This window comes from Hippoglossus hippoglossus, chromosome 22, assembly GCF_009819705.1.
Source record: "Hippoglossus hippoglossus isolate fHipHip1 chromosome 22, fHipHip1.pri, whole genome shotgun sequence".
Classification (NCBI taxonomy): Eukaryota; Metazoa; Chordata; class Actinopteri; order Pleuronectiformes; family Pleuronectidae; genus Hippoglossus; species Hippoglossus hippoglossus.
This window is the reverse complement of record NC_047172.1, coordinates 25,926,558-25,952,810: the sequence shown is the minus strand read 5'-3', so window position 1 is coordinate 25,952,810 and position 26,253 is coordinate 25,926,558. Positions and strand designations below refer to the sequence as shown.

The window sequence follows — 26,253 nt, the reverse complement described above, 5'->3', positions numbered from 1 at the left end:
AGTATCAACCTGCAATTTGTATTTTGTAAGTCACTAATGACCTTCTAATAGCTTTGGATCAAGGGTTTGTGTCTGTCCTTGTTCTGTTAGATCTTAGTGCAGCATCCAACACTATTGATCCTCAAATTTTATTTCAGAGACTAGAACAATTAATTGGCATTAAAGAAATGTCCCTAACCTGGTTTAAATCCTATTTTTAGATCGATTCCAATTTGTGCAAATTAATGATGAGTTATCTGTGAGCACCAAAGTTAACAACCTCAGGGTTCTGTGCTCGGCCCAATTTTATTCTCATTATATATGCTTCCACTAGGAAACATTATCAGGACACACTGTAAATTTACACTGCTATGCGGATGACACCCCAGTTATACTTGTCAATAAAACCAGAACAGTGTTATCAATTAACTAAACTCCAAGCATGTCTCAAGGACATAAAAACCTGGATGACCCACAATTTTCTCTTATTAAACTCAGATAAAACAGAGGTTCTAATACTTGGCCCTAAACACCTTAGAGATACATTATCTAATATTATAGCTGCGCTCGACGACATTGCCCTTGCTTCCAATGAAAAAAATGTGTCCTTTAATTCTCACTTAAAACATATTTCTAGGACTGCCTTCTTTCACATTCACTTATCATCTCAAAAATCAGACTTGTCCTTTCTCAAAAAGATGCAGAAAAACTAGTCCACGCCTTTGTTACATCCAGACTTGATTATTGTAATTCCTTATTATCAGGCTCCAGCAGTAAGTCGTTAAAGACTCTGCAGCTTGTCCAAAATGCTGCAGCACGTGTCCTGACAAGAACCAAGAAAAGAGACCACATTTCTCCTGTATTAGCTTCAGTACACTGGCTTCCGGTTAAATCTAGAAAATATTAAAAAATTCTCACCTAACCCTAACCCTAACCCTCACCTACAAGGCCCTTAATAATATGGCACCATTATACCTTAAAGAGCTGATAGGACCATATCAACCCACTAGAGCAATGCGCTCCCAGAATTCAGGCTTACTTGTCGTCCCTAAAGTCTCTAAAAGTAGAGTAGGAGCCAGAGCTTTCAGCTATCAAGCTCCTCTCCTGTGGAATCATCTCCCACTTTCAGTTCGGGAGGCAGACACCATCTGTACGTTTAAGAGTAGACTTAAAACCTTCCTTTATGATAAAGCTTATAGTTAGAGCCGGTCCAGGCTTGTCTTAGACCTGCTCTTAGTTATGCTGCTATAGGTCTAGAATGTCGGGGGACACATGACACATGGAGCTTCTCTTCCCAGCTTCTCCTTCCTCTTCTCAATCGTTATCACATCAAATAAATTAATATCTCATCAATACATGTTACTGACTTGACCTCTTCCCCGGAGTCCCTTTGCCTTATCGTCCGCAGATCCAGGGCTGTGGCTGCGGCCACATCGGGGATTATGATGGTGGATCGCGTATCAGAGATCGTGATAATAATGGCGGATCCTGTATCGTGCTGGCATCTGATAGTGGTGGTGGACCACGATCGAGGTGGATCCTAATGGCGGCAGTGAACAATGACTGTGGACTATAGTGGCATCCGATCTTGATGGTGGATCATGATCGTGCTGGCTGCTGACCATAGACTATGATTGCAGCAGGACTGCTTGATATATAATATTTCTCCTCAGATACTCGACCATTACTGACAATAATCCATCAATTCATTGACCTTCCATTATGCTACAAAGTGTTTATTCTAATCAATACTGTAAATACCCTTATCTTTCTGATGTTCTCCTTTACACGTGACATCTATTGCACTTCTGTCCGTCCTGGGAGAGGGATCCCTCACATGTGGCTCTCTCTGAGGTTTCTACCTTCTTTTACCCTGTTTAAAAGGGTTTTTTTTGGTAGTTTTTCCTTACTCTTGTTGAGGGTTAAGGGCAGAGGATGTCACACCTTGTTAAAGCCCTATGAGACAAATTGTGATTTGTGAATATTGGCCAAACAAATTAAATTTGATTGATGATTGATTGATACTTTGTAAAAAAAAGAAGGAGGAAGAAAGATTGGTACGCATAATAATAATTTAATCCAGGAAAGGAATTTTGCCCCAAAGACAAATTTCCCCAAAGTAAAATATAAATAATCCCATTCCACCCTATCAAACGCCTTTTAGGCATCCAGGGTTACCAACGCTTCTGAGCAACTAGTTGATGACGGGCTATAAACCAAATTAAATACCCTCCTGAGATTAAAAAAGAAATGTCTATTGTGAATAAACCCAGTTTAGTCCAGAGATATAATAGAACGAAGAATGGAATCTAAGCGTCGAGCTAGAAGCTTAGACAATAATTTAAAATCTACGTTCAGCAAACTAATGGGGCGATATGAGCCACATAATAATGGATCTTTACCATTTTTTAGGAGTAACGAAATAGATGCCTGGCTTAAAGTTTGAGGGAGTACACCTGAATTAAAAGCCTCAATAAACATTTCGAGCAAGTAAACAATTTTTTCTATTAACTGAGATGCAGATAATTGCAGCAACCGATGAACCAGCATCCTACTAGTCTTGTCTCCCTGCTCATAAAATTTGGACCTTGAGCGAAGCAAGAGTTCAGTAATATATTGTGACAAGATAAGATCATATTCTGTCTGCAACGACATCCGCTCCTTATAGGTGTCTGGTAATTTTGAGGTTGCATACCAAGAGTCCAAGAGAGCTATATGTTGCGATAATGTAGCTAATTCCTCTCTGTTAAATGTCTTTTTATGTGCCATATATGAAATAATCTCCCCCATTATAAAAGCCTTTGTCCTTTCCGAAAACACAGACGATGTTACATCTGGAGTTTTATTGAACTGAAGAAAAACTCTAGCCGCTTTGAAATAAATTTGATGAAATCCTCCTCTAGCAGTAAATGTGTGTTAAGATGCCACAGTGGCCGGGTATTAATACATTTCTGAAAGTAGATATTCATAGAGACTGAAACATGGTCTGACAAGACAATTGGATCATATTTTCAACTAGAGACGGATGTAAGTGACCTGTTTGTCCCACCAAAAGGAAATCGATGCGAGTAAAAGTGCGGCGAACGTGCGAAAATATGAATATTCTCTTTTAACAGGATAAGAAGAGAGCCAAGGATCGACCACATTAAACTCATCCATAAAGGCTTCAATTACCTTGGCTGACTTGGATTGAGCAGCTGGAGTAGAGGAAGAGCGGTCTAGAGAAGGATCCAGCCAACAATTGAAGTCTCCTCCCAAAATAAGCTAATGTTATGACAAATCCAGCAACAATGAAAAGACCAGTCTGAAAAAGGCTTCATCATCCCAATTAGGAGCATATACATTTGCGAGGATTACCTTAACATCGTAAATCTGCCCGATGACAACAATAAACTTGCCAGTCGGATCAGAGATTGTTTTAACATGAACAAAGGGAGTAGCTTTATGTAAAAGTGTAGCAACACCGCTCGATCTACTGGAAAAGGAAGACAGATAAACTTGTCCAACCCAGCCACGTTTCAACCTGGGACTATCCATATTTCTCAAGTGACTTTCTTGCAAATATATAATATGAGCATCAAGATGCCGTAAATAATGTAAGACCTTACTACGTTATTATTATTCAGGTCTTTACAATTCAGACTGACAAATGCTTCTGCTGGGAGTGAGAGGGGGGGAAACTGTTTTCTAGACAGGTTAAACATCCCCCCCTCTCAAGCATCCTTAAAATGGTGCATGCTCTCCTCTCCCACAGTAAAACTAAACCAAACATACTACTAAATGACCTCAGGGAATGAGTAAGTAAGCTTTTCTCAACAAAAAGTTAAAAAAATAAGTACTAAACATATATTTAAAAAAAAGAAAAAGAATATATATATATATATATTCAAATAGTACTTTCTTGATTCTTGTTGTTCTGGATTTGTACCCTCATGGTTGAATGCACTGATTGTAAGTCGCTTTGGATAAAAGCGTCAGCTAAATGAAATGTAATGTAATGTAATAATATATATATATATATATATATATATATATATATATATATATAAAAGCTAGTTCAGAGAGGGTGACCACCACCAGCGGCAGGAAAACAGGAAATGATGCAATACGCTTACCGTAGCATGTCAGCACGTGACGTTCATGGTGACGTCCATGCCAAACTTAAAGCACGGACCGACGCCTACAACTCAGGTAATTTGGAGGAGTACTGGAAGTCCAGGTACGTGCTCCGGAGTGCTATTAGCAGTGCTAAAAGACAGTACAGGGACAAAGTGAACTTCCTGACGGGCAGACCCCAGGCTGTGCGGATAGGCAGCACCACATCCTCCAACCTGATTCTCAACAACGGCGCCCCCCAGGGCTGCATGCTCAGTCCTCTTCTGTACTCCCTGTTCAAGCATGACTGCGTTGCCACCCACAGCTCCAACATGACCGTCATCGGCCTGTTCACCAGCTGAGGAGATGGCCTACAGAGAGGAGGTCAGAGCCCTGACAACAACCTCCATCTCAACGTCAGCAAAAGAAAGGAGCTGATCATGGATTACAGGAAGAGACAAGGAGAAGAACACACACCCCTCTCCATCAAAGGGACTACGGTGGAGAGAGTCAGCAGCTTCAGGTTCCTCGGGGTTCACATTAGTGAGGACCTGACCTGGACTCACCACACAGACTCCATCACAAAGACAGCCAGACAGCGGCTCTTCTTCCTCCGCAGTCTGTAGAGGCTCAATATGGACTCCAGGATACTCTGCAACTTCTACAGGTGCACCATAGAGAGTATCCTGACTGCATCACCGCCTGGAATGGCAGCTGCACCGCCCTGAACCGTAAGGCTCTACAGAGGGTGGTGAAGTCTGCTCAGCACATCACCAGGACGGAGCTGCCATCCATGGAGGACCTCGACACCCAGTGGTTTAGGAAAAAGGCCAGCAGGATTATTAAAGACCCCTATCACCCCAGCCATAAACTGTTCTTCCTGCTGCCGTCTGGCCACTTACAGTATAACTTACTTTCTTTTTTATATTTATCATTTATATTTTGGCTGTATATTTTATTTTATTACTTAATTATTATTATTATTATTATTATTATTATTATTATTATTATTTGTATTGTTTTATTTTATATAATTAATTTTGTTTTTATATTCTATTATTTATTTATTTTTTCTTGTGTGGTTCTTTCTAAATATTTTTGAGCATGGTTAGAGGGAGCCTGTGAAACAAGAATTTCATTGCCAGCTGTATGTAATTGTTGTGCACATGAAAAATAAAGTCTTGAAAGTGAGGAATGACCTCAGTGCACAAGCAAGTCAGGGGCAAGCTTTGGTTTAAAAGTATAACTAATGGTTCTCCAACTACAATGGAATGCTAGGAGTTTATTGGCCAATGGATTACAAATCAAAAAGTATATAGAATATTTAAGTAGTAAACCAGACGTTATTTGTGTTCAGGAAATATGGTTGAGACCAAATTTGGATTTTAGAGTAGTGTGATATGCTACAGTTAGATGTGATAAGGAGGGAGTAGGGGTTGGATGTATTACATTTACAAGGGAAGATGTGTCATTTAGGGAGATAAGTGTCGGGAATGAGCAAGAATATATTACAGTAGATATATCAATCAATCAATCAAATTTTATTTGTATAGCCCATATTCACAAATCACAATTTGTCTCATAAGGCTTTAACAAGGTGTGACATCCTCTGCCCTTAACCCTCAACCAGAGTAAGGAAAAACAAAAAAACAAAACCCTTTAACAGGGTTAAAAAGAAGGTAGAAACCTCAGAGAGAGCCACATGTGAGGGTATTTACAGCATTGATTAGAATAAACACTTTGTAGCATAATGGAAGGTAAATGAATTGATGGATTATTGTCAGTAAAGGTCGAGTATCTGAGGAGAAATATTGTATATCAAGCAATCTTGTTGTAATCATAGTCCATGGTCAGCAGCCACCACGATCATGATCCACCATCAAGATCGGATGCCACTATAGTCCACAGTCATTGTCCACTGCCGCCATCAGGATCCACCATCAGCTGCCACCTCGATCGTGGTCCACCACCACTATCAGATGCCAACACGATACAGGATCCGCCATTACCATCACAATCTCTGATACGCGATCCACCATCATAATCCACGATGTGGCCGCAGCCGCGGCCCTGGATCTGCGGACGATAAGGCAAAGGGACTCCGGGGAAGAAGTCAAGTCAGTAACATGTATTGATGAGATATTAATTTCTTTGATGTGATCAGGATGGAGAAGAGGAAGGAGAAGCTGGGAAGAGAAGCTCCATGTGTCATTTGTCCCCTGACATTCTAGACCTATAACAGGCGGCTCCTGGCATAGGAGACATAGGCAGTTGCCTAGGGCGCAAAATGCAGAGAGGGCGGCACAAGAGGCTGATTTATCATGACGTGATACATGCAATGTTAACCAATGCAGTAATGTCACACCATCATCCTCTAGCCCCGGGGACACAAGGGAGGCAGAAGCGCTACGAAGCACCATGAAAAGCTGTCCGCCTCCTTTCCGCGTCCCATGTTAATCAATTGGGCTGTTCACACCGGCAGCGAAGCACTGGGAAGCCTGTGCTTCCTGTCAGTCACCTGTGAAGACTATCATCATTTACCCCCGAACCGGCGGGGAGATGAAATCTGAAATCTCGCCTAGGGCTCCAACATTGCCAGGGCCGGCCCTGTGGGGAGGGAAAAGAACAGATGCTAATGGGGAGATTATTGAACAACTGCCAGAAGAAAAGGTATGGTCTGTTTAAATGATTGAAGAGGGACTAGGTTAGATGTATACTCAGGGAACACCTCAGCACTAGACTTAACCTGAATGTCAAGGAATTAAGCGGGGATATGTGAGTGGGATGTATCACAAGAAACAACAGTTGGCAGTTATCATTTTCCAGTGGTGTGTAATGCAGCACTATAGAGAAATAAGTAACAAGGGGATGTATTGGGGAATTTTTTTTTTTTAGCAGTGGTTAATTGTTTAGGTATATATGTGAGAAAGAGATGTGGAAAATATATAGATATTGGGGAGATCAATAAAAAGTTTAAAACAGTAATTCTAGACGCTGCAAAGCAGTCAATATCTATAAGCAAAAGAAGAAGGAAGAGAAAGGCAGTTTTCTTGGTGGACAGATGAGTGTGGCATAGTAGTGAAATAGAGGAATAAAGCTCTCCGGATCTCAAGAAAAACTCATACAATGCAGAACTTAAATAAGTATAAACAAGCGCAAGCAAGGGTTAGGAAAACAGCACGAAAAGAAAAAGGTAGAGTTTGCAATCATTTTGTAATAAAATAGGGAAATCAACACCTGTGGGAGATGTTTGGGGCATAATTAGGAGCATGAGCGGTATCAGAAGGGAATGGTAGTAGTATTGAAGATGGGGGAGGATGCAGCAGGGTCGGATGAAGAGAAGGCAGATATGATAGTGAAAGTACTTATTCAAATTCATAATAACTTGACTGAGGATGGCAAGAGAGGAAGGGCAAGGTAGAGATCAGCTCATCCTGCAATTCTTGAGAGAGGGACGATACTAACAGCAGATGGGATGCTCCATTCACTTTGGAAGAAATTAAGAGAGCAATAGAAAGATCTGGGCTAACATCTCCAGGGAATAATGTAATCAGTTATTCAATGCTAAAGCAGTTAGGTTTGGTAGCATCACTTTAGCTGTTCTTCCAATAAGGTATGGGAAGGGGGAGGTTGCCAGTTGTTTGGAAAGAGGCGATGATTGATCCTATCAAGAAACCAAGGAAGGATCCATCAAATTCAATGAACTGTAGGCCAATAGCACTGACATCACATAAGGGAAAGGTAATAGAAAAAGTATTACAGAAAGATTAGTATTTTATATGGAAAGCAGAGGAATCTTATCTCACCATCAGAGTGGATTTAGGAGGGGAAGAGGGATCATGGACCCGGTCATATGCTTGGAAACAGAGGTTAAGAGTCTGTAATGGCAGTGTTTTTTGATGTAGAAAAGGCATATGATATGGTTTGAAAAAAGGGATTAATGATTAAATTAAACATGATAGGAATAAAAGGTAGGACATATAATTGGATCAGATACTTTTTATTTGATAGGTCTATTCAAGTATTGGGACAGCTTTGTCAGGAAGGTATATGGTGGCAAATGGTACTCCTCAGGCCATTGCCATTAGTCCAATATTGTTTTCCATTATGATTAATGATGTTTTCTGGCAAGTTCAGGGTGATTTGGGGCAGTAGCTCTTTGTTGACGATGGAGCCTTGTGGAAAAGGGGAAGGACTATTAATCATATTAAGGGAAAAATACAAGAGGCAATTAATGTTTTAGAAAAATTGTCATATTCATGGGGCTTCAAGATCTCAGTGGAAAAAACTAAAGCATTAGTGTTCACAGGAAAGAGAGGTGTTGAAACACAGCTGAGTATGTATGGACAAAGAATACAAGTGAAAGTCTTCAAGTTTTTGAGTTTGGTTTGACGCTCAGCTCACATGGAATGAACATATAGACAACATAAAAAATAGTAAATGTGATGAGATGTCTAACAGGGTCAGAATGGTCAATTAAATATCTTTATGTAGTGCTCGTTAGATCTGTGCTAGACTATGGTTATATCGCTTATGGTTCAGCAGCTAAAACATTGTTAAAGAAGTTGGAGGTTGTGCAAGCTCAAGCTTTGAGACTCTGCTGTGGTGCTTTCAAATCAACTCCTGTGTCTACTCTTCATGTTGAGGTTGGTGAAATGCCTTTGCATCTTAAGCCGTTGATGATGAATTACTTGGCAAATTTTAAGGGGCATTCTGAAGATACACATCCAACAACAAAGGTACTTCTTCCCTGTTGGGAGAGTGAAGGGGCAAAGAGGATGTTAGGTTTTGTTTGTAACTGGACTCGGAAGCAGACACAGAGAGGAACTGGTTATGAATGAACAGAGTCTTTAATATTTAGCTGTGGCAAGCAGGTGACAGGCTGATGGCTGGCTGAGGGTGAGCAGGAGATGCTGTGAGCTGGAGCGAGGGTAGACGAGTTGGGCTCTGGCTATCCTGAGGCAAAAGAAAAAAAATAGAATTAGTAAATCCACTGGAAGCATATAGAACAAATTTTTCTCTGAAAGTAATACAGAGCATCCGCGAGAGTATACCACTAAAGTGACTGAAACAATCTGGCGACGAGTGGAGAAAACACCGGGGTTCTTGTAGAGCTGGTGATATGATGATTGAAGCCAGTTGTGGATCTCACGCCAGGTGCCAGGAGTGGATACCGTGCCCACACACACACACACACTCACATAGGGAAGGAGGAAGAAAGGAGGGGGGACACAGAGAACAGGGAAAACACCAGAGTAACAGCCTGAGCCGTGACAGAGGGAGCGTTTTGCATGGAACAGTATAAAAGTAGCCAGAGACATAAGCGATACAACCCTAGTCTTGCACAGATCTTACGAGCGCTACATAAATATTTTTCTTCTTCTTTGTTTGGCTTATTCCCCGTCGGGCTGAGCAGGGAAGAAGAAGAAGAAGAAGAAGAAGAAGAAGAAGAAGAAGAAGAAGAAGAAGAAGAAGACAGTAGATGGCGGAAATGCACCTTGATGTTGGTTGCCACCCACCAATAGACCGAACAAAGAAGAAGAAGAAGAAGAAGGTGTAGCTGTTTTTTTTTTGTATCCTAGCCCAGGGGTTCCCAAACTTTTCCATGCCAAGGACCCCCATATAGCATAACCCTCTTGTCAGTTGCAAACTTTAAAAAAATTACGTGTGCAATATGATGGCAAATATCCAAAATCAAACATACAGCTTCTTAATATATTTCCCTTATTTCTATTAATAACTAATAATCTGTCTTTTTCTGTTACAAACATTCTTGTCATTTCTGAACAGTAATATTAACCGTAAACATATATATAAATATGTATATATATATATATGTATATATATATATATATATATATATACATATATATTCTAGTTTTTCTATTTTGTTATTTACTCATTACATTCAGTGTCTCTGTTCCGTTATAAACAGTGCTTGTCATTTAAGTTTGTTTGTCTCTGTGTGTATACCTGGTCCCTCACTAGTGGGAGGGGTGGGCTTGGTGGCTCCTACACAGTTTATTTATCCTAGGATTTATGGCTGTCAGTGCCAGACAGATGTCATTCTCCACTTGCAGACATGCTCTGTGCTTTGTTTTCTGAGTCATCTTCAGTCTGGTTGTCTGATGGTCTTTTTCTTTTTTTAAATGTGTCCATTCGCTAGCTATTTCTCAGGCACACAGCAACTTTCTGATGCAGCGGCTGCTCGATTCTGATTGGCTTGAGCGGTGTGTGGTTTTTCTTAATTAAAAGATTGGCATCCATTTCGATATGCAGTGATTAATAACATCTAAAAAACATATTTAATTTAATAGTTAATAATTTAATTTTTATTGTCACATTGTCCCCCCTTTTCCGCGCCCCCTGGCGACCCCCCTGGGGGTCGGGACCCCCACTTTGAAAAGCAATGGTCTATAGAACACTTTCCCAAAGAAAAAACAACCACAAACACAAATAATGAACACATTTGGGTGAGTGAAGCGAAAAAGTAACATTTCACCAAACCAGGAGAGAAGTCCAGATCCATATATTTAACCCTAAAAGATCAGGATCAGTTTTTGTCACCCTCCCGTTACCTACCACCATGCAAAGTATAGTCATCCTACAATATAGGGCTATAATAATTATTATTCATTCAGCTGTAATAGAAAACAAGTTATCCTTAGATACAACGTCTCCGTAATAGGGAGATTTGATCAATTGATCTATAAGAAAGAGGGGTGGGCGGCTCTGCATTGAAAACTATCTCAACTATGCAACTTAAATGGACCAGACAGGTGTCAAAAGGAGATATTATGAGCAGCCAAAACACAATGTGAACTGGAAGCTGTCGTTTAGGACCAATATTAAAATAAACGGAAGGCAGCCTTTGACTTTATCTATCAGTTAAGTAATTCAAAAAAGAAAGAAAAAAACCTGGAGGCAATGGTTGTTTTTTAACACAAAATATCTGCCCACTCAAATCTGATAAAAGAGTTTAGTTAACATGTGAAAGCTGGGTATCATGTAAAGTATTATAAGAGTGTCTGTGTGTCCTCATGAACGCGTGCTGGCTATAAGGGTCTATTTTCGTTTTGTGATATGAGCGTGTGTATGATGTAGGGTTCAGGTTTAATATTTAGACTCAGCAAGCATGTCAGAGTTTGCATGCTCTCATGAGTATATGTGAGACGTGTATATAAATGTGTATGTGAAGCACAGGTGCATGCAACAAACAGCAGAGTCACCATATTAGTCCAAAAATATTTTTTAATGTCCCAATCCTACAGAGAAGAGAGAGAGAAAAAAACAGATGTGTAGACACTTGAAGGTGTAGTCCTGGTTGTTGTGTGTAAAGCACAGGCTGGATGGGAAGCGCATCTGGAAGCGTATCCCTCACGCGATTAGATGCTGGCACACATAATTGAATTCCCATCGGGTCTGCCTCACCTGGGCTGACAAGTCCTGCCGAATGTAGATTTTGGTTCCCTTAGTACAGCATCTTGCATTCTCCTTCACTGCTGCCATGATCCTCTGTTTGTCCCAGAAATTAGGCAGCTTGATTATGTAGTGGAAAAATAACTAAGTGTGGTTGAACCTATGTTGTAGTTGAAAAGTAAGTTTTATGACCTGTATCTACATACATATACAACCTGTCCAAATACTTGCTTCTGCCTCTGTTATGTGCTTGGTGTTGCCTTCAATACGGTTGTTCATCCCTTCAAGAGTAAGATGGAGTTCGGTAAACTTCAGATCCATTAAAGCGCAGATTTTCTGTGTGTGTCCTGTGCGAGGCGAGTAGCCAGGTCTTCTTCCTCGCAAGTGGCAGCGCCATGTTGGCTAGCTGTAGTCTCCATACTAGCGGACTGGAGTTTCCTCAACTCTGAGCGAGTTCTGGCCAGAGTACCACGTTGCCTTTTGGTCGAATCGGAAGCGGACATGTTCAGATGTAGATAGCCATTATTAAAAAGTTCAATCAGAAGCAAAAACTACTGCATTTCCAAAAAGCACATTTGTATCCGGTGATGATAAGATGTCGGTGAAAACGTACCTCTCACGTTGACCACATCATGTGACCCCCATAGCACTTTTCTAGTCTTTGTTACAGCTCCCTCTTGTGTTTGACCCTTTTCTGTGTAGTTTCTATATGTCAATCAAGGTGTGCCCTTCCTGTTCTGCGGTTGGCTCCAGCTGGGAAGGCACTGCCTTCCCTCATCCTCGCTAGCTGCTTGTGTCCTGTTCCTGGTCCCTGCTCCCTGATTGATCGGCCCAGTCTCCATTCCTCCAATCCCTGAGATGCCAGGAACCTGAAGAGTATATAAACCCAGATCACCTGCCATTCAGGGCAGCTGTACTCGGCTCGCCTGACATGCCTCTCGTTGCCAAATTGTGTTTGCCCTTTCTGTATTCCTTGTTCAAGAAGCATTTGTCACTCTAGTACATTTTCCTGAAGACTAGGCCAGGACCTTTACCTTCACATGGTAGGTTTGTCAATGTGTGTTAGAGACAATAGGTTAAAAAAAAGAAAGAAAATGGTTTTGTATTTATATAACGCTTTTCTAGTCTTGATGACCACTCAAAGCTCTTTACAGTACAGTTTTACATTCACCCATTCACACACACATTCATACAGTGCATCTATTAGCAGCACTTTGTTGTTCTATGAGGGGCAATTCGGGGTTCAGTATCTTGCCCAAGGACACTTCGGCATGCAGATTGGGAAGACTGGGGATCAAACTGCCAACCTTCAGGTTGGAGGACGACCACTCTGCCCCTCAGCCACAGCCGCGCGTTAATGGGTGCTGTCCCTTTTGTAGTTTTGTTTTCTAGACCAGTGGTTTCAAACTCAATCACAGAGAGGGCCAAAATTAAAAACTGGGAATATGTCGAGAGCCAAACAGGGTCAACATTTATTAAACAGGACAGACGGGATATTGGATAAAGTGCAAAAAGTGCCAGAGCCAGATGTTTGGCATCTTTTCTTGGCTGCAAGTTCATTAATGTTTGGGGTTAGGTTCTGTGCTGTGGAAACCCTCAAGATGGAGTGAAGGTGTGCATCAGTGAGACGACTCCTGTGTGGGTTTGTGTTCATTTTCATCACAGAGAAAAGTGTGTGAGTGAACTTGACGGGGCAGACACTGGGATCTCTGCAGCGCTGAGTAAAATAATTTAATAAGACCAAATACTCGGCAGGTGAGGGTGAGGGTGAGGGGCGCTCACTCCGTGTGGAGTCTAGCCAGGCATTGCGCGGAGCCATTGCACTCTGCCTGGCTCTCTGTCCTGCGGGGCAATGTGCACTCTGGCTCGGCTAGTGGAGCCTGTGCATGCCGCCTGGCTCTCTGGCCGGAGCAAGATGGAGAGAGAAAGACGGAAGGAAAAAGAGAGAGAGATAAGCCTGAGAGACACGGTGAACTTGGCGGGGCAGGCACTGGGATCTCTGGAACGCTGGGAAAATCATATCATCAAATACTCGGCGAGTGAGTGGATTGGAGAGGAGCACTCGCTCGCTCCGTGTGCGTCTAGTCGGGCATTGCGCAACGTGGCACGGCCAATGGGGCTTTCTTTTCACACAAAAAAGTGTGCGTCATATTTACAGGCAGGCCAGAGAGACATAGACATATGATATTTTATCGCGGGACGGATTTAATTGTACCACGGGCCGGAAGTGGCCTGATGGCCTTGAGTTTGACATGAATTAGATAGTGAGGATTTTTGTTTCCGTTAATGATGTTTGTTTTTTGTGGAGCTAGTTAAGTCTAAGTTCTCTTTTTGTTATATTTATTTCTTTGATTTGGGCAGCATCCCTCTGACTTTTCTTTCTGTTAGAGTTTGCCTCAGGTTGTAACAGTCTTGATGACCAATCAAAGCTCTTTCCATAGCATAGCTGGGATGTAGCACACACAGGGAGACACCTTTATGCAGTACAGCAGGAACTGAGCACAGTGAGGACAGCAAAAAGGAGCACCAAAGAGGAGAACATTGTGACTAGGCTGAGGATAGAACTGACTAGACTCAAAAATACACTGCACTTAATAAACAGATATCCAACAGGATAATTTGATTACTGCCAAATGGAGGCTTAGAGAACGAGAAAAGCAGAAGACGGAAATTGCAAAGCATGAAGTGGAAGAACTGATCTTGGAAATATTATTTACCATTGAAATAGGGAGTATACTCCATTATCTAAGGACAAAATAATTTAATATGACTATTCACATTCCAACACAGTAGTTTGCCACCCGCCATTAGACCGAACGAAGAAGAAGGAAAAGCTATCAAATATCACGGTAATAAGATGGTGGTAATGCACCTTGACGTTGGTTGCCATCAGCCAATAAATCGAACTACTAAGAAGAAGAAGAAGAAGATCGCCATCCTGGCCCATGTGATGTTTCTTTCAAGTTTGCTGCTGGTGCATGGTGCCGTTGTGGTCAGGGCTGTCATGTCATCCCTGTTGGCCCTGATAGAACCCCTGACTTTTGTTGCTCACCACCCACTACCCATTTTGAAGCTCTGATAATCCCCTCCATATCCATGGTAAATAATAATAGATGTAGATAATACGTCTTACTGAATTAATTGAATTTTATAGTATTTTTTCATTGAAGAGGCTTCTTAAGTTCAGTTTGCCCGGTGTTGTCAGTAAAGAACAGATTCATGTCATTTTCAACTATCTCGTGGCTAGAACTTCCATAAGATTGCCAGCGGGGCTCTGTAACATAAACAAATTTAGACCTGATGTTTTGTAAAGATCCGTATTATTTTTTTTGTTCATAATCCTGGTAAAACGCTAGTCCAATGTCTCTCCCACCTACTGTTGTTCTCTCGGTTTACAGGCGATCCCTACTAAAACTTCACTTAACTTTACTCTGCAGTTTGTTGATGTTCAGATGTTTTGCTATGGAGTGCTAGAGTTTTTGGGCCACATCTGCATGATTTTCCAGGGGATATTCACTCTAAACATGTACAATTTTGTAAAATTTTTGCTGAAATTAAATATTTTATTTTACATTGCCATAAAACATGAGCATCCTCCTGTGATAGAGAACAACGCGCACGCTCACCAGTTGAAAACTGATCTGATCTGTTCAGTTTACCTTTCACCGAAAACATGAGCATGTTCAATTAATGGAGCTCTTTTAGCACGTTAATGCAAAACTCTGCTGCCATGAAAAACTGTGTGGGTGTACTTATGTTAACTGCCGCTGTTTTAAAGGCAAAGGGTAGTCACAACAAATTCTGATTTGATTTGGTTATTGTTTGTTTGTTGAAATTGTACTTTGATTGAAATTATTTGAAAAATATAAACGACTACAGGTCAGAACCATTAACCATACAACAATAGTGAAATTATCATATTCTTGAAACACAATACATTCAAACCATACAAAAATACACAGCTCAGAATAGGTAAATAGATTTATTTCATCAGAATAAAAATAACATTGTTTAAATACAAGCTCTTTCAAACAGTTAAAACAGTTTTTTATCCTATTTCAAACCTTTAATAAAAGATCATCTTTTTCTTCTTCAAAAAAAGCTCTAACTTGACATTCTTCTTCATAAGCAATAGCTAAAACAAACAGCAGGCACTGGCATATAGGTCATCTTTGCATTACATTTGTACTCCAACAACTCTGACGTTAAAATTTTGCTTTTATTCTATTTGGTTGTCACACACACTGACCAGTTGTGCTCAGGATATTCGTCATTTTATTTGTGGCACAAGATATCAAGTTGTCCAGGCATTGCATAGTCTTCTTTAAAGGGACACTTGATTTAGCATGTAATGCTACATTAACATGCATGACAGGACTAAGCTTTATATTTAGCATGGCTATATAAATGCTATATAGTACACAAGTGGTTTATTAAGCTATATACTGAATAAATACATGTGGTTATGGCACAGAGTACAAGTGACTTAGGCATACATAAAAATCTGAGGCCATGATAAATGTATACCGCTTTTCAATTTGTGGTAAGTTTGTTAACTTTAAAGGTGCTGCATATAGCATATTTCTACATTTTAAAAGCACTCATCATTACCATACACACCATAGGCTTGTTGGTGATAATGTGTATGATATTAACTCTGTGTTTCCACTTCTGATTTAATGTCGGATCAAGCTAATGAATATCTGTGCTTTGCTTGGTCTATGTTGGCAGCTATCTGCATCTGAATTATAATTTGAAAGTTAGTCATCCAGGTCATGGTATCTTCATAAGTTACATATGTGCATAAGCAACTGGTCTTGCTTTTGTTTCTTAAAGATGTTTCACCTTTCATTCAAGATGCCTCTGAAGAAGCTTCTGAGGAAACCTCTTAGATGTGAGGTGAAATGCTTATGTAAACATATACACACATGTACAACTCCTGAAGGTAAAGTTTTAGTTCTCAAACTTCGATTTTTGAAACAATGGCACCAGCAGTTTTGTAACCAAGTTGAATCTACATTATATTATTGCATAGCAATATCTAGGCAGTGGGGTCTTATTTATTTATGTGAGATTTACAATTATGTCTAAACTGAAGCAGAATTTAAGTACTTACACACATACTGTAACAATTGTGAAGTTGCACAATGCACAAAGGCTCTATTGCTGTATCAAGATACTCGTAATGAGTCACTAAATGAGATTTATGCAAACACTCCAAGGACTGTTTTAGGGACTTTTATCATTGCACCTCATCTATTTATCATTTATCTATTTATTTTATCAATCAGATCTTTGTCTTATTTGTGTCTCAATGTCTTCTTTGTAAGCTACTGGATATCTAAATGTCCCCATGGGGATGAATTAAGTATCTGTCTATAAATGTCAAATCTATATTACTATATCAGTAATATAGATAAACAACCAAAAAAGGGAAACTAACTGTCTATGTGATGGTGTGTGGAGGTGATGGGAGTGTGCTTTTAGGAGTGTGCCTGGTGTGAAGAGAGAAGGAATATAAGATTTAATACAAGCTATAGATATGCGGGTTTGCACAAAATATTATTGCTCAGGCATTGGCATAAACAGCACACTGGTCAACAAAAATGTCAGAGGCAAAGGTAGATTGCTTTGTAAATGTTTTCACTGGTGGATTAGGCTGTGAAAAAGATCTATCACCATGCTCAAACCAAAATAGCACCCCAGGAAAGAAAAGTATCAGCTTTCATGAGGTGGTTGTACAGTTAAAAAGAGCTTCAAGTTTAGTTTTACTGAAACATGAATAGATATAAAGATTATATCGTTTTTCACTTTCGATACGTCTGGGGTATTGTGATGTCACATAACATCACTGACTGTCATGTGATGTAATGTCAGTCTGGCACATCCCCTAACACAGGCAGCTAAAGCAAGAGCGGGGTTTACATTTCTTACCAATCTCAACAAAGCCAATGTAGCCAATCAGAGAAGACTGGCCTTTATCAAGAGGGGGCCTCAAAGAGACAGGAGCTTAAACAAAAAATTATGATGAGCTGCAGAAATGGACCGAATAAGGAAAGCAATGTGTTTTCTGATCATTAGAGCATATAAAGCTTTATAAGTAATGACCTAAAATAAAATGATTAACCTGAATGAGTATGTCTGCTTTAAATAGATGCAGATTAGCTGTTATGAAATATCTGCTAATATTACAGAGTTCTTAAAGTCTGAAGTTTAAAGCACCAATATTTGCCAATCCCATAAAATCTTTAACTTTCCCATTATACTGATTTTATTTTTTGTTACTATGTTTTAACGTTAAAAAAATGTTATCACTTTTCTTGCTATAACAAAATTTCAAAATTCATTCTCAATCATTCATCTGTTATATTACAAAACCTCTCGTTTTGACACTATTGAAAATTAGAAAGGTTTCTCATCATAACATGATAAATTAGTATGCTAGTAAAACAAGAAACTTGGATTAATGATACCTATATACATGCACTGGACTATTTTCTCTGTAGGAGACTCGGACTTTATCAGCACGAAGTCCGTAGAAATCCAGAAGTCAATGGGTGAACACAGCAGGAGATGTCTGCTGCACCCTGCTGCTCCAACTATCGCCTGAATAATGCAGAGGATTTGCTGCTGTTGTGAACGCGTATGTGCAGAGAACCTCCCACTGCGTTGTGCATGTGTGAAAGGCAAACTCTGGGTAAACTCCATAGCCAATTTACTCAGAGGTCATGTCTGAAAATGGCTTATGTGACTCCTGGCACTGATTTTAGGATTTGACTAACGACCACATTTTAACTGTTGGCATAGAACTAAAAAGTAATAAAAATTGACATTAGGTTGTAAATATTAAATCTGCTAGTCATATCTTACAGTATATGGAAATTCCTAAAATGAGTATGGAATTTAGAATCGAATTACAGTCTTGTTAATCCTTAATGGTAGGTAGTATGATATGCTTTTAAAGTCCAACGGAACAGACATTTGACAAAGCAGCCAAGAATGTATGAATGCAGAGTGCATAAATGGTTGGTTTTGATGCTTACAGATGTGCGTGCTACTCCAGGTAATGTTAAGTCCATCCTTGTAGAAATAATATAAAAGGATGAAAAATATTAATCTTTAGTTCTTTAAAAGCTAATATATAATGAAATTAGTTTAAGAGTACTGGTAGTGAAACTACTATTAAAAACGAGTATAATCACAAGAACAAAGGGTTTGAAGTGGCACTGCCTTTATATTGAACTGAAATATTAAGGTTGTGTTGTGTTATTTGTGGTGTTATAGTCATGCATGATGATCAAAGGGCAGGGGAATGTGGAACCTCAAGAATTACAGTTAAAATGTTCTACATAAGCCATGGCTGTAAGATGGTTATGTGGGTGGAGGTCCGTCATAGCGAAGCATGATGTTGAAGGATCGGGCAAAGTTGTTGGAGAACGAGCAGCTGTTGCCTTCATCCATGAGGGGCAGGAGGAACAACAGGAGCAGCAGTGCCAGTAGAGGGACCCATAGAATAAAAGCCAGCCGACATACCCGCTGCAACAACCCGGGCTTCTGCAACAACAGCAGCAACACAGGGTTAAAACACATACGCACTAAAATTGCACTAAATTGAAGCATCTGAAAGCTGCCACCTAGCCAGAAGAAGGGTACTGTTTTCATCCCCGTCTGATTATGAAATCACCCCAAAAATGCATGTATGGATTGTCACAAAACTTGGTGGGACTAATAATAGTAGTGCTGTAATGTAATATAATGATACCAAAACTTTTGTTTCGATACTTCTCTTAAAAAAAAGTGTCAGTGACTTTTGTAGTAAGAAAAATGGGTTAGAAAAAATAGGGTGATAAATTTGTCATAGCAGAGGCTTTAATTGGCTTGAGAGGCTAGCAGTAGTGTGCAGGCTAATCCTGGGTCATGCATGTAGGTTGGATTTTGACAATGGATAGGTAGCCTTCATTTTATAGCATTAAGCTATATGTAATTTGGATTATTGTAAAGATTACGGTCATAACTTGTTAACTTTAATAACATAACATGTTGTCGAAGCTTTTATTATCCAGTAATTTATATTTCATATTTACAACCAAAATATTAGACTACTTATTAAACGTTTTTTACTGATACACCTCCTTGGTGTTGTCTCTATGGAGCGCATTCTAGTAATGCTCTTCTACAAATTTGAGGTCCTAATGATTTTTTCTGCATTCAAATGTAAACAACTTTATTTGTCCCCGGAGGGCAAGTCAAAGGCACATAGAGCATGTCAAAACACGAGTAAAAACAAGAAAGAAACAATGATGACATCAGTGCAATGTCTGGACAGTTAAAAAACAGTACAGTATACAAAAATCAAAGAGTTAGAGTAGTGTATATGAATGTAAAAGGATGGTGAACAGGATAACGGCAGTGAAAACAGATTTTAAAAACTTATATAAATACTGAATGATAAATACTGAATGATGAAAGTGATAGGAGTGCATTGTAAGTAATACAGATGTAAAGTTATGTACAGAAAAGTAGATAAGAATATATATACAGGACCAGGTTGCAGCAGATGAATAAATACTGTAGTGTATGAAAATATATATGCAGCAGATAAATATATATATATATATATATACAGATAATGAGATGTTAAGGTGAATACTGATATGAAGAATATATGTACAGGACATTAGCAGCAGCAACATTAACATGGATGAGTATCTGTGGAGATGATCAACTGATGGTGTGGCTTCTATCAGTGTTGGCATGTGGTTGAGAATGTTGCTCTCCAACTGGCTTGCAAGAAACTCCAACTTTCTCAAGAAAGCCTTCACCAGGCTGTACATTTCGTGTGCGAATAGGCCCTTGCCTTGCAGTTTGCTATTTAGCTCATTCATTAGTGCAGTGACATCAACAGCAAATGCAAGATCTGCCATCCAGTCTGCATCTGAGAGATCTTGGATGTCCTTGCCCTTCTTTTCACAAAACTCTCGGATCTCTGGTCTCAGGTCTCATACTCTTTTAAGCACTTTGCCCAGACTGAGCCATCTGACAGCTGTGTGGTAGCCTATGTCACCATGTTCAGTCTCATGCTCCTCCAAAAGTGCAACAAACTGTCTGTGATTCAATGCTCTTGCCCTGATAAAGTTAACTAATTTAGTTACAACATCAGTAACAGTAGCACTGACTTACACAACACCTCCTGATGTATAATACAATGCAAAAATAGCAATTTAAGTTCTGGGTTAATTTCACTCACTTTATCTTGCATCCGCTTCAAAAGTCCGACATTTTTTCCTGTCAGATTTGGACAACCATCGGTTGTAACACCTGCCAGTTTGTTCCATTTGAGTCCCAGCTTGTCCTAGCATGCATTTACCTCCGTAAACAAATCACTCCCAGTTGTTGTCCCTTTTATTACCTGGGTTGGCATCAAGGATACTGCACTTAGTTGGTTTGATTCTCACCTTTTAGAAAGAACCTGCTCGGTCACCATAGGTAATTACACATCCTCTAAAACGAATGTTACCTGTGGTGTACCACAAGGTTCAATTTTAGGCCCAATTTTATTTTCTATTTATATGCTTCGGTCGTTGCATGAAACCTAGGAGTTCTGTTTGACCAAACACTAATTTTCCAACCACAAATTAAAAAATGTGTCCTGCTTCCTACAAATCAGAACATTCTCGAAAATCAAACCCGTACTTTCACATCCAGATTTGCGAAAAGTAATTCATACACTAGTCTTCTCAAGACTGGACTACTGTAACTCTCTCCTCTCTGGCAAAAGCCAAAAGTCACTCTCCCGCCTCCAACTAGTTCAGAACGCAGCAGCCAGGCTTCTCACTGGTCCTTAAAGGCAACTTCACATCACCCCGATCCTCTTTATTGGCTCTGTGTCCGTTTTATAATTGATTTTAAGATTTTACTGATCACTTTTAAAGCACGCCAGGGTCTGGCCCCAAGCTACATCACAGAATTATTGACCCCTTATGTGCCTGCGCGCAGCCTTAGATCCTCAGGTGGAGCCCTGCTTGCTGTTCCAATGTCGAGGTTGAAAACTAAAGGTGACCATGCTTTTTCCATCAGGGGCCCTCGACTCTGGAACGGCCTACCTGAGGAGATAAGGCTAGCAGAGTCAGTGACTTTTTTAAATCACTTCTTAAAATTTATATAGACTTGCGTTCATGTGATATTGTGTTTTTACTGTGATTTTATTGTTTTCTTTACACCTTTTATTATACTTTTTTACTTATTTTTATTGTCATTTTACTGCTTTTACATGTGTTCATCTTTTTATTTACTTTTCTTGCTTTTTTGTCAAAGCACTTTGTGAACTCTGTTTTTAAAAAGTGCTATATAAATAAAGTTAATCATTATTATTATTATTACTATCTGAAAAAGCAACATTCTGAGATATGACTGTGATGTCACCCCATCATCAATGTCCCTAATAGTGTCTCCATCAGTGACATCACAGTAAGTGTAAAATAAAAGGAGGCTTGTTGTTTTACTGTCTGAGCACTAGATGCACAAAAATCTCTACTCCCATTTTGCATTTTTAGTTTGTGTGTTTTTACTTCATTATTTCTATAATAAATATATGCCTTCAAAACACATGCTGTCTGTTTATTCATGTTGCATAAGTGTGAATTTTGCCAACCTTTACACTGCCAAGAACTCCAAATAATCTATTTTATTTAATGATTAATCAGAGTTACAAGTTGATAGAGTTGGCTGGTGCCAGGAAGTAACTTTAAAATAAATTTATAATTGAATATTAATATCTTAATATTAATACAACAGATATGTTTTTCATGTATTTATTACAGTTAACATGCTGACAAAAAAGTGTTTTGATAGTCAGGCTTCGTAGCTTTAAAGAAAAAGTTAAGACAATATATTATCTAAATACAATATCTAAAGAGAACAAAATAATATATGGTGAACTACAAGTTTGATGTAAAATATGTTTGTAACAAGGTCCTTCGTCAGGTTTGCGTTTCTCATGAACAGAGCATGAGATTATTCTCAACACTTGAAAAGCAGGCACTTTGGACTCTGAAGTGATCAAGAATAAGTTCTCCTCACCTTAGCATTGCTCCTAGCTCTGATGTCTCCCACATCCTTCAGTTTGGACTTGTAGAGCATCCAGTGGTAGCGAATTTCCTCAAGACCCACATCCTCTGCTGACCCAGAACCAGACACTCTGCACTGCTTTTCCTTAAGTAACAGCTGGAACTGCTCTTGACCCCAGGCCACTCCTGCCTGCAGAGCCTGCACCAGGACACAGCAGAATCACAACGGCAAATCAAAAAACACAACAACAAACAGCAAAACACGACAAATAGGGAATCAACTGCAAATAACAAAACACAACAAAAAGCCAAACACAACAGCAAATATGGAATCACAGCCACAAAACACAACAAAAGGCAAAACAGCACGACAAATATGGAATCACAACCGCAAATCACAAAACACGACAAAAAGCAAAACGCAACATGTAGGTAATTACAACAACAAATCACAAAACACAATAATAAAAAGCAAAACACAACGACAAATAGGGAATTACAACCGCAAATCACAAAACACAACAAAAAGCAAAACACAACAACAAATAGGGAATTACAACTTCAAATCACAAAACACAACAACAAATATGGAATTACAATCGCAAATCACAACACACAAGTGGAGCTGTGCAGTGCCCCCTGGGTCCCTACAGAAGTTTGCGTAGAGTTTCTTGCAACTGCTTAAAATGCTCGTTTTGTTGTTCAATCTTTGCTGTCTTCTGTAGAGTTTGTTAAGCAATTATGCCTAGGGCACCCAAATGGCTAGCAGCGGCCCTGGCAGCCAGCATAATAAGAGCTGTTCGAATTATCTAAATGATAAGGAAAGGAGCTTCAATGCCTTCTAACTTATCTCCTTTAACACAGGAAACATTGGGCCATTCTTTATAAAAAGAAAGGAGAAAATGCCGCCCCACAATTCTTTGTGACAGCAACATAAGCCCTATGATACAAATTGTGATTTGTGAATATTCAATACAAATAAAATTTGATTGATTGCTTGATTGAACATTTGATACAACACAACCTTGAAGTTGCACCAGAGCCCTTTATTACGCGCTTATCAGGGTGACTTCGGGTTAAATTCTGAGTTTCTGTTCCAACAAAGCTCGTTCACTTCTTATCAGGGTAAATCACCATGGACACTTATGCTGAATGGCTAACCTGCTACGGAGCAGGTTAAGTTGGAGATAAGAGATCAACCTGTATAAAAGCTACGCCCACTAAAGCTCATTATAGAGGCTACATCACGTGATTAAATGAAACATTTCATCTCTCATCCAACAGGCTTCTTCACTTCAGTTCCACAGGTCTTGTTAGTACAGAACAGATTCATATCTCGTGGGCTCGAATTATTTATTTCGTTCCCACACCTTATTATGTTGTGGTCACGTAATATGTTTTTCACAAATGTCAACAGTAACTCACACATTCACACAATCAGATGTTTTACCAGCTGTCCATCCTGCATTTAGCAGCTGTAACTGTGTTTCTTTTAGTCTGGATAATGTGTTTGTTCTCCTCTTATTTCTATTATATAACAGTTTAATCCTCGTTGTGAAATATGAGGCTCTGTTGTCAGTTCACTTACACAGGTCTGTGATTGGTCATATGCAGTAAACACGCCCCTTTCATGTACACGCACTCAGATCTTGACGAGGAAAACCGGGGTTGTCTTAACAAGTTGATAACCAGATTCGTGTGACCGCTGAGCCTGACTGTGATTGTGAGGTTAAGTTCAGCTGGATCTCGTAAAGATATCCTGAGTTTGCTGAAGTTGCTCCGTAGTACAGACCCCTGGACACACCCACGAAAACATAAAAAACAGAACAGCTGCTTCATTCTAATGACACGATCCACAACTGATGTAAATCATCACATTTGTCTGAGCTCCTGATTTCTTCTGTGTCCTGTCAGGAGTCACAGAGAACAACAAACATATTGAACAATATTCACAGAAGTTGTGAGCACTTATTGTTTTCTGGCGAATCAGGTAAATTTTCGCCAGACCTGACGGCTTGCGGTCATACACAGTTTTCGTGTATGATAAATTCCCCAAAAGGCAGAAAAATTAGACTTGCGAGCAAGTATGATGCGATGAAAACTCACAAGTTTGATTCTGTGGCATCACCAGCTCCTTTAGGCTCTCTTGTACAAATTTCACATAAATCGGGTGAACGGGCTAGCTGCAGAACACCAACATGATATTTCCTGTTACAGGTAGGGGGCGCTATGACTATTATCAAATATTATCATATGGAGCTGTTCAGGGCAGGATCCTTGTTGTACATATGTAGTCCGAGGCATATTGGACAATATACATGGAAGTTATAAGTACTTATTGTTTTCTGGCGAATCATGAAAATTCACCGCCACGCCACGGCCCCGCCCCCTGACGAAAATTGACAGTATATATAACTTTTAATCAACGAATGGAAGGATGATGACTGTTGTGATTATTATACCTTAAACGTGACACCATTAAATGGTGCTTTTGGGCATTCAATAAATTTGACAATCAGAAAAATATTTAATCTTAATATAAAAAATCTTAATATAAAATAATAACTTTAATTGACATTAAAGCTACATCGGGGCACCACCCTTCAAAGGAAGGGAAAAGATAGCCAATTTATTGAATAAGTCTCATGAAAGTACTAACTATAAGTTTGGAACTCTGATTAATAATTAAATCAATAATTATAACAAAAATTACCATGTTAGTAGTTAGCAAAGTTGAAGGATATAGAGTTCTTGACAGTGTAGAGGTTGGCAAAATTCACACTTATGCAACATTAATGAACATGTGTGTTAAAGAAAAACATTTATTATGAAAATAATAAAAGTATGAACACACAAACTAACTAAAGGTGTACTTACTATATACAGATGTATGTATATGAGTATGCATGTGTGTGTGCGCGAGTATGTTGGTGTGTAGGTGGAGTGATGTGGTTGAAGTCACATGTATGTGTTAAGTTTGGGGAGATGTGTGTGTGTGTGTTGGTGCCAGGTTAGAGAAAGTAGTTAGTTGCATGCAAAGAAAGTCTGTAAAGAGCATAACATAACTAACATTAACTTTCAAATAACTTATTACCAAAATATCACAGCAAAAATGAAGCACAAATCAAACTTATAAACATCACACAAAATTGAATTAGACAGTCCTTTGCTCAGCTACATGTATGTTTAACTATTAAGCCCAGGTACCAGTTCATGAAAAGGGGAAAAGGGTCCCTTTTGATGTACTGTTTTAAGTGTAATGAAGTGGTCTTGCTGGTTTGTGGCTCCTGTTGTTGTGGTTCTGCTGGCAAGACGTTGTCGAAGCAGCTCGTGCTGAAGTTCTTAGGCAGGGTCTTGAATTTCCTGTGCTCCAAGCTTCAGCCCTTCTCCACACTCGGGCTGCTTTCTGCGCGCTCATGAAGTGTCTGCTCTCAGATTTCTCCTCTTGGATTTTTTTGTGGAACAACCCTGTCAAAATTCCCCAAGTCGATGGCGAGTCCAGCTGGTAGGGGGAGCTAGTGGGTGTAGCTTTCTGAGGTGTGGAGAAAAGGAGGTGAGGAGAAATCACCTGTAGGTTCTCATAGCAGGAGAAATCCTGATCTGCTTCCACGCTGTGTGTGGAATCCACTGACTGAAATTGTGGTGACTGTGCAGGTGAGCGAGGTGATAAGGGAGCGACCTCAAACTATGATGA

The 26,253-nt window shown here is 39.6% G+C and overlaps 1 protein-coding gene and 1 long non-coding RNA gene across 2 annotated transcripts in view; one reads left to right on the top strand and one right to left on the bottom strand.

Moving 5' to 3' along the window:
- Positions 1 to 14,457: 14,457 nt before the first annotated feature.
- On the top strand, positions 14,458 to 26,197 carry LOC117756561. Its single transcript, XR_004612817.1, has 3 exons — positions 14,458 to 14,467; positions 24,035 to 24,044; positions 25,910 to 26,197. It is a non-coding gene; the product is annotated as an uncharacterized LOC117756561 (long non-coding RNA).
- syne3 (spectrin repeat containing, nuclear envelope family member 3) overlaps positions 18,251 to 26,253 on the bottom strand; it is a 76,260-nt gene continuing 68,257 nt past the window's right edge. The window contains 2 exon segments of the mRNA XM_034577102.1: positions 18,251 to 19,047; positions 22,573 to 22,758. Coding sequence (XP_034432993.1) covers positions 18,865 to 19,047; positions 22,573 to 22,758 — 369 coding nt within the window. The 3' untranslated portion in view covers positions 18,251 to 18,864.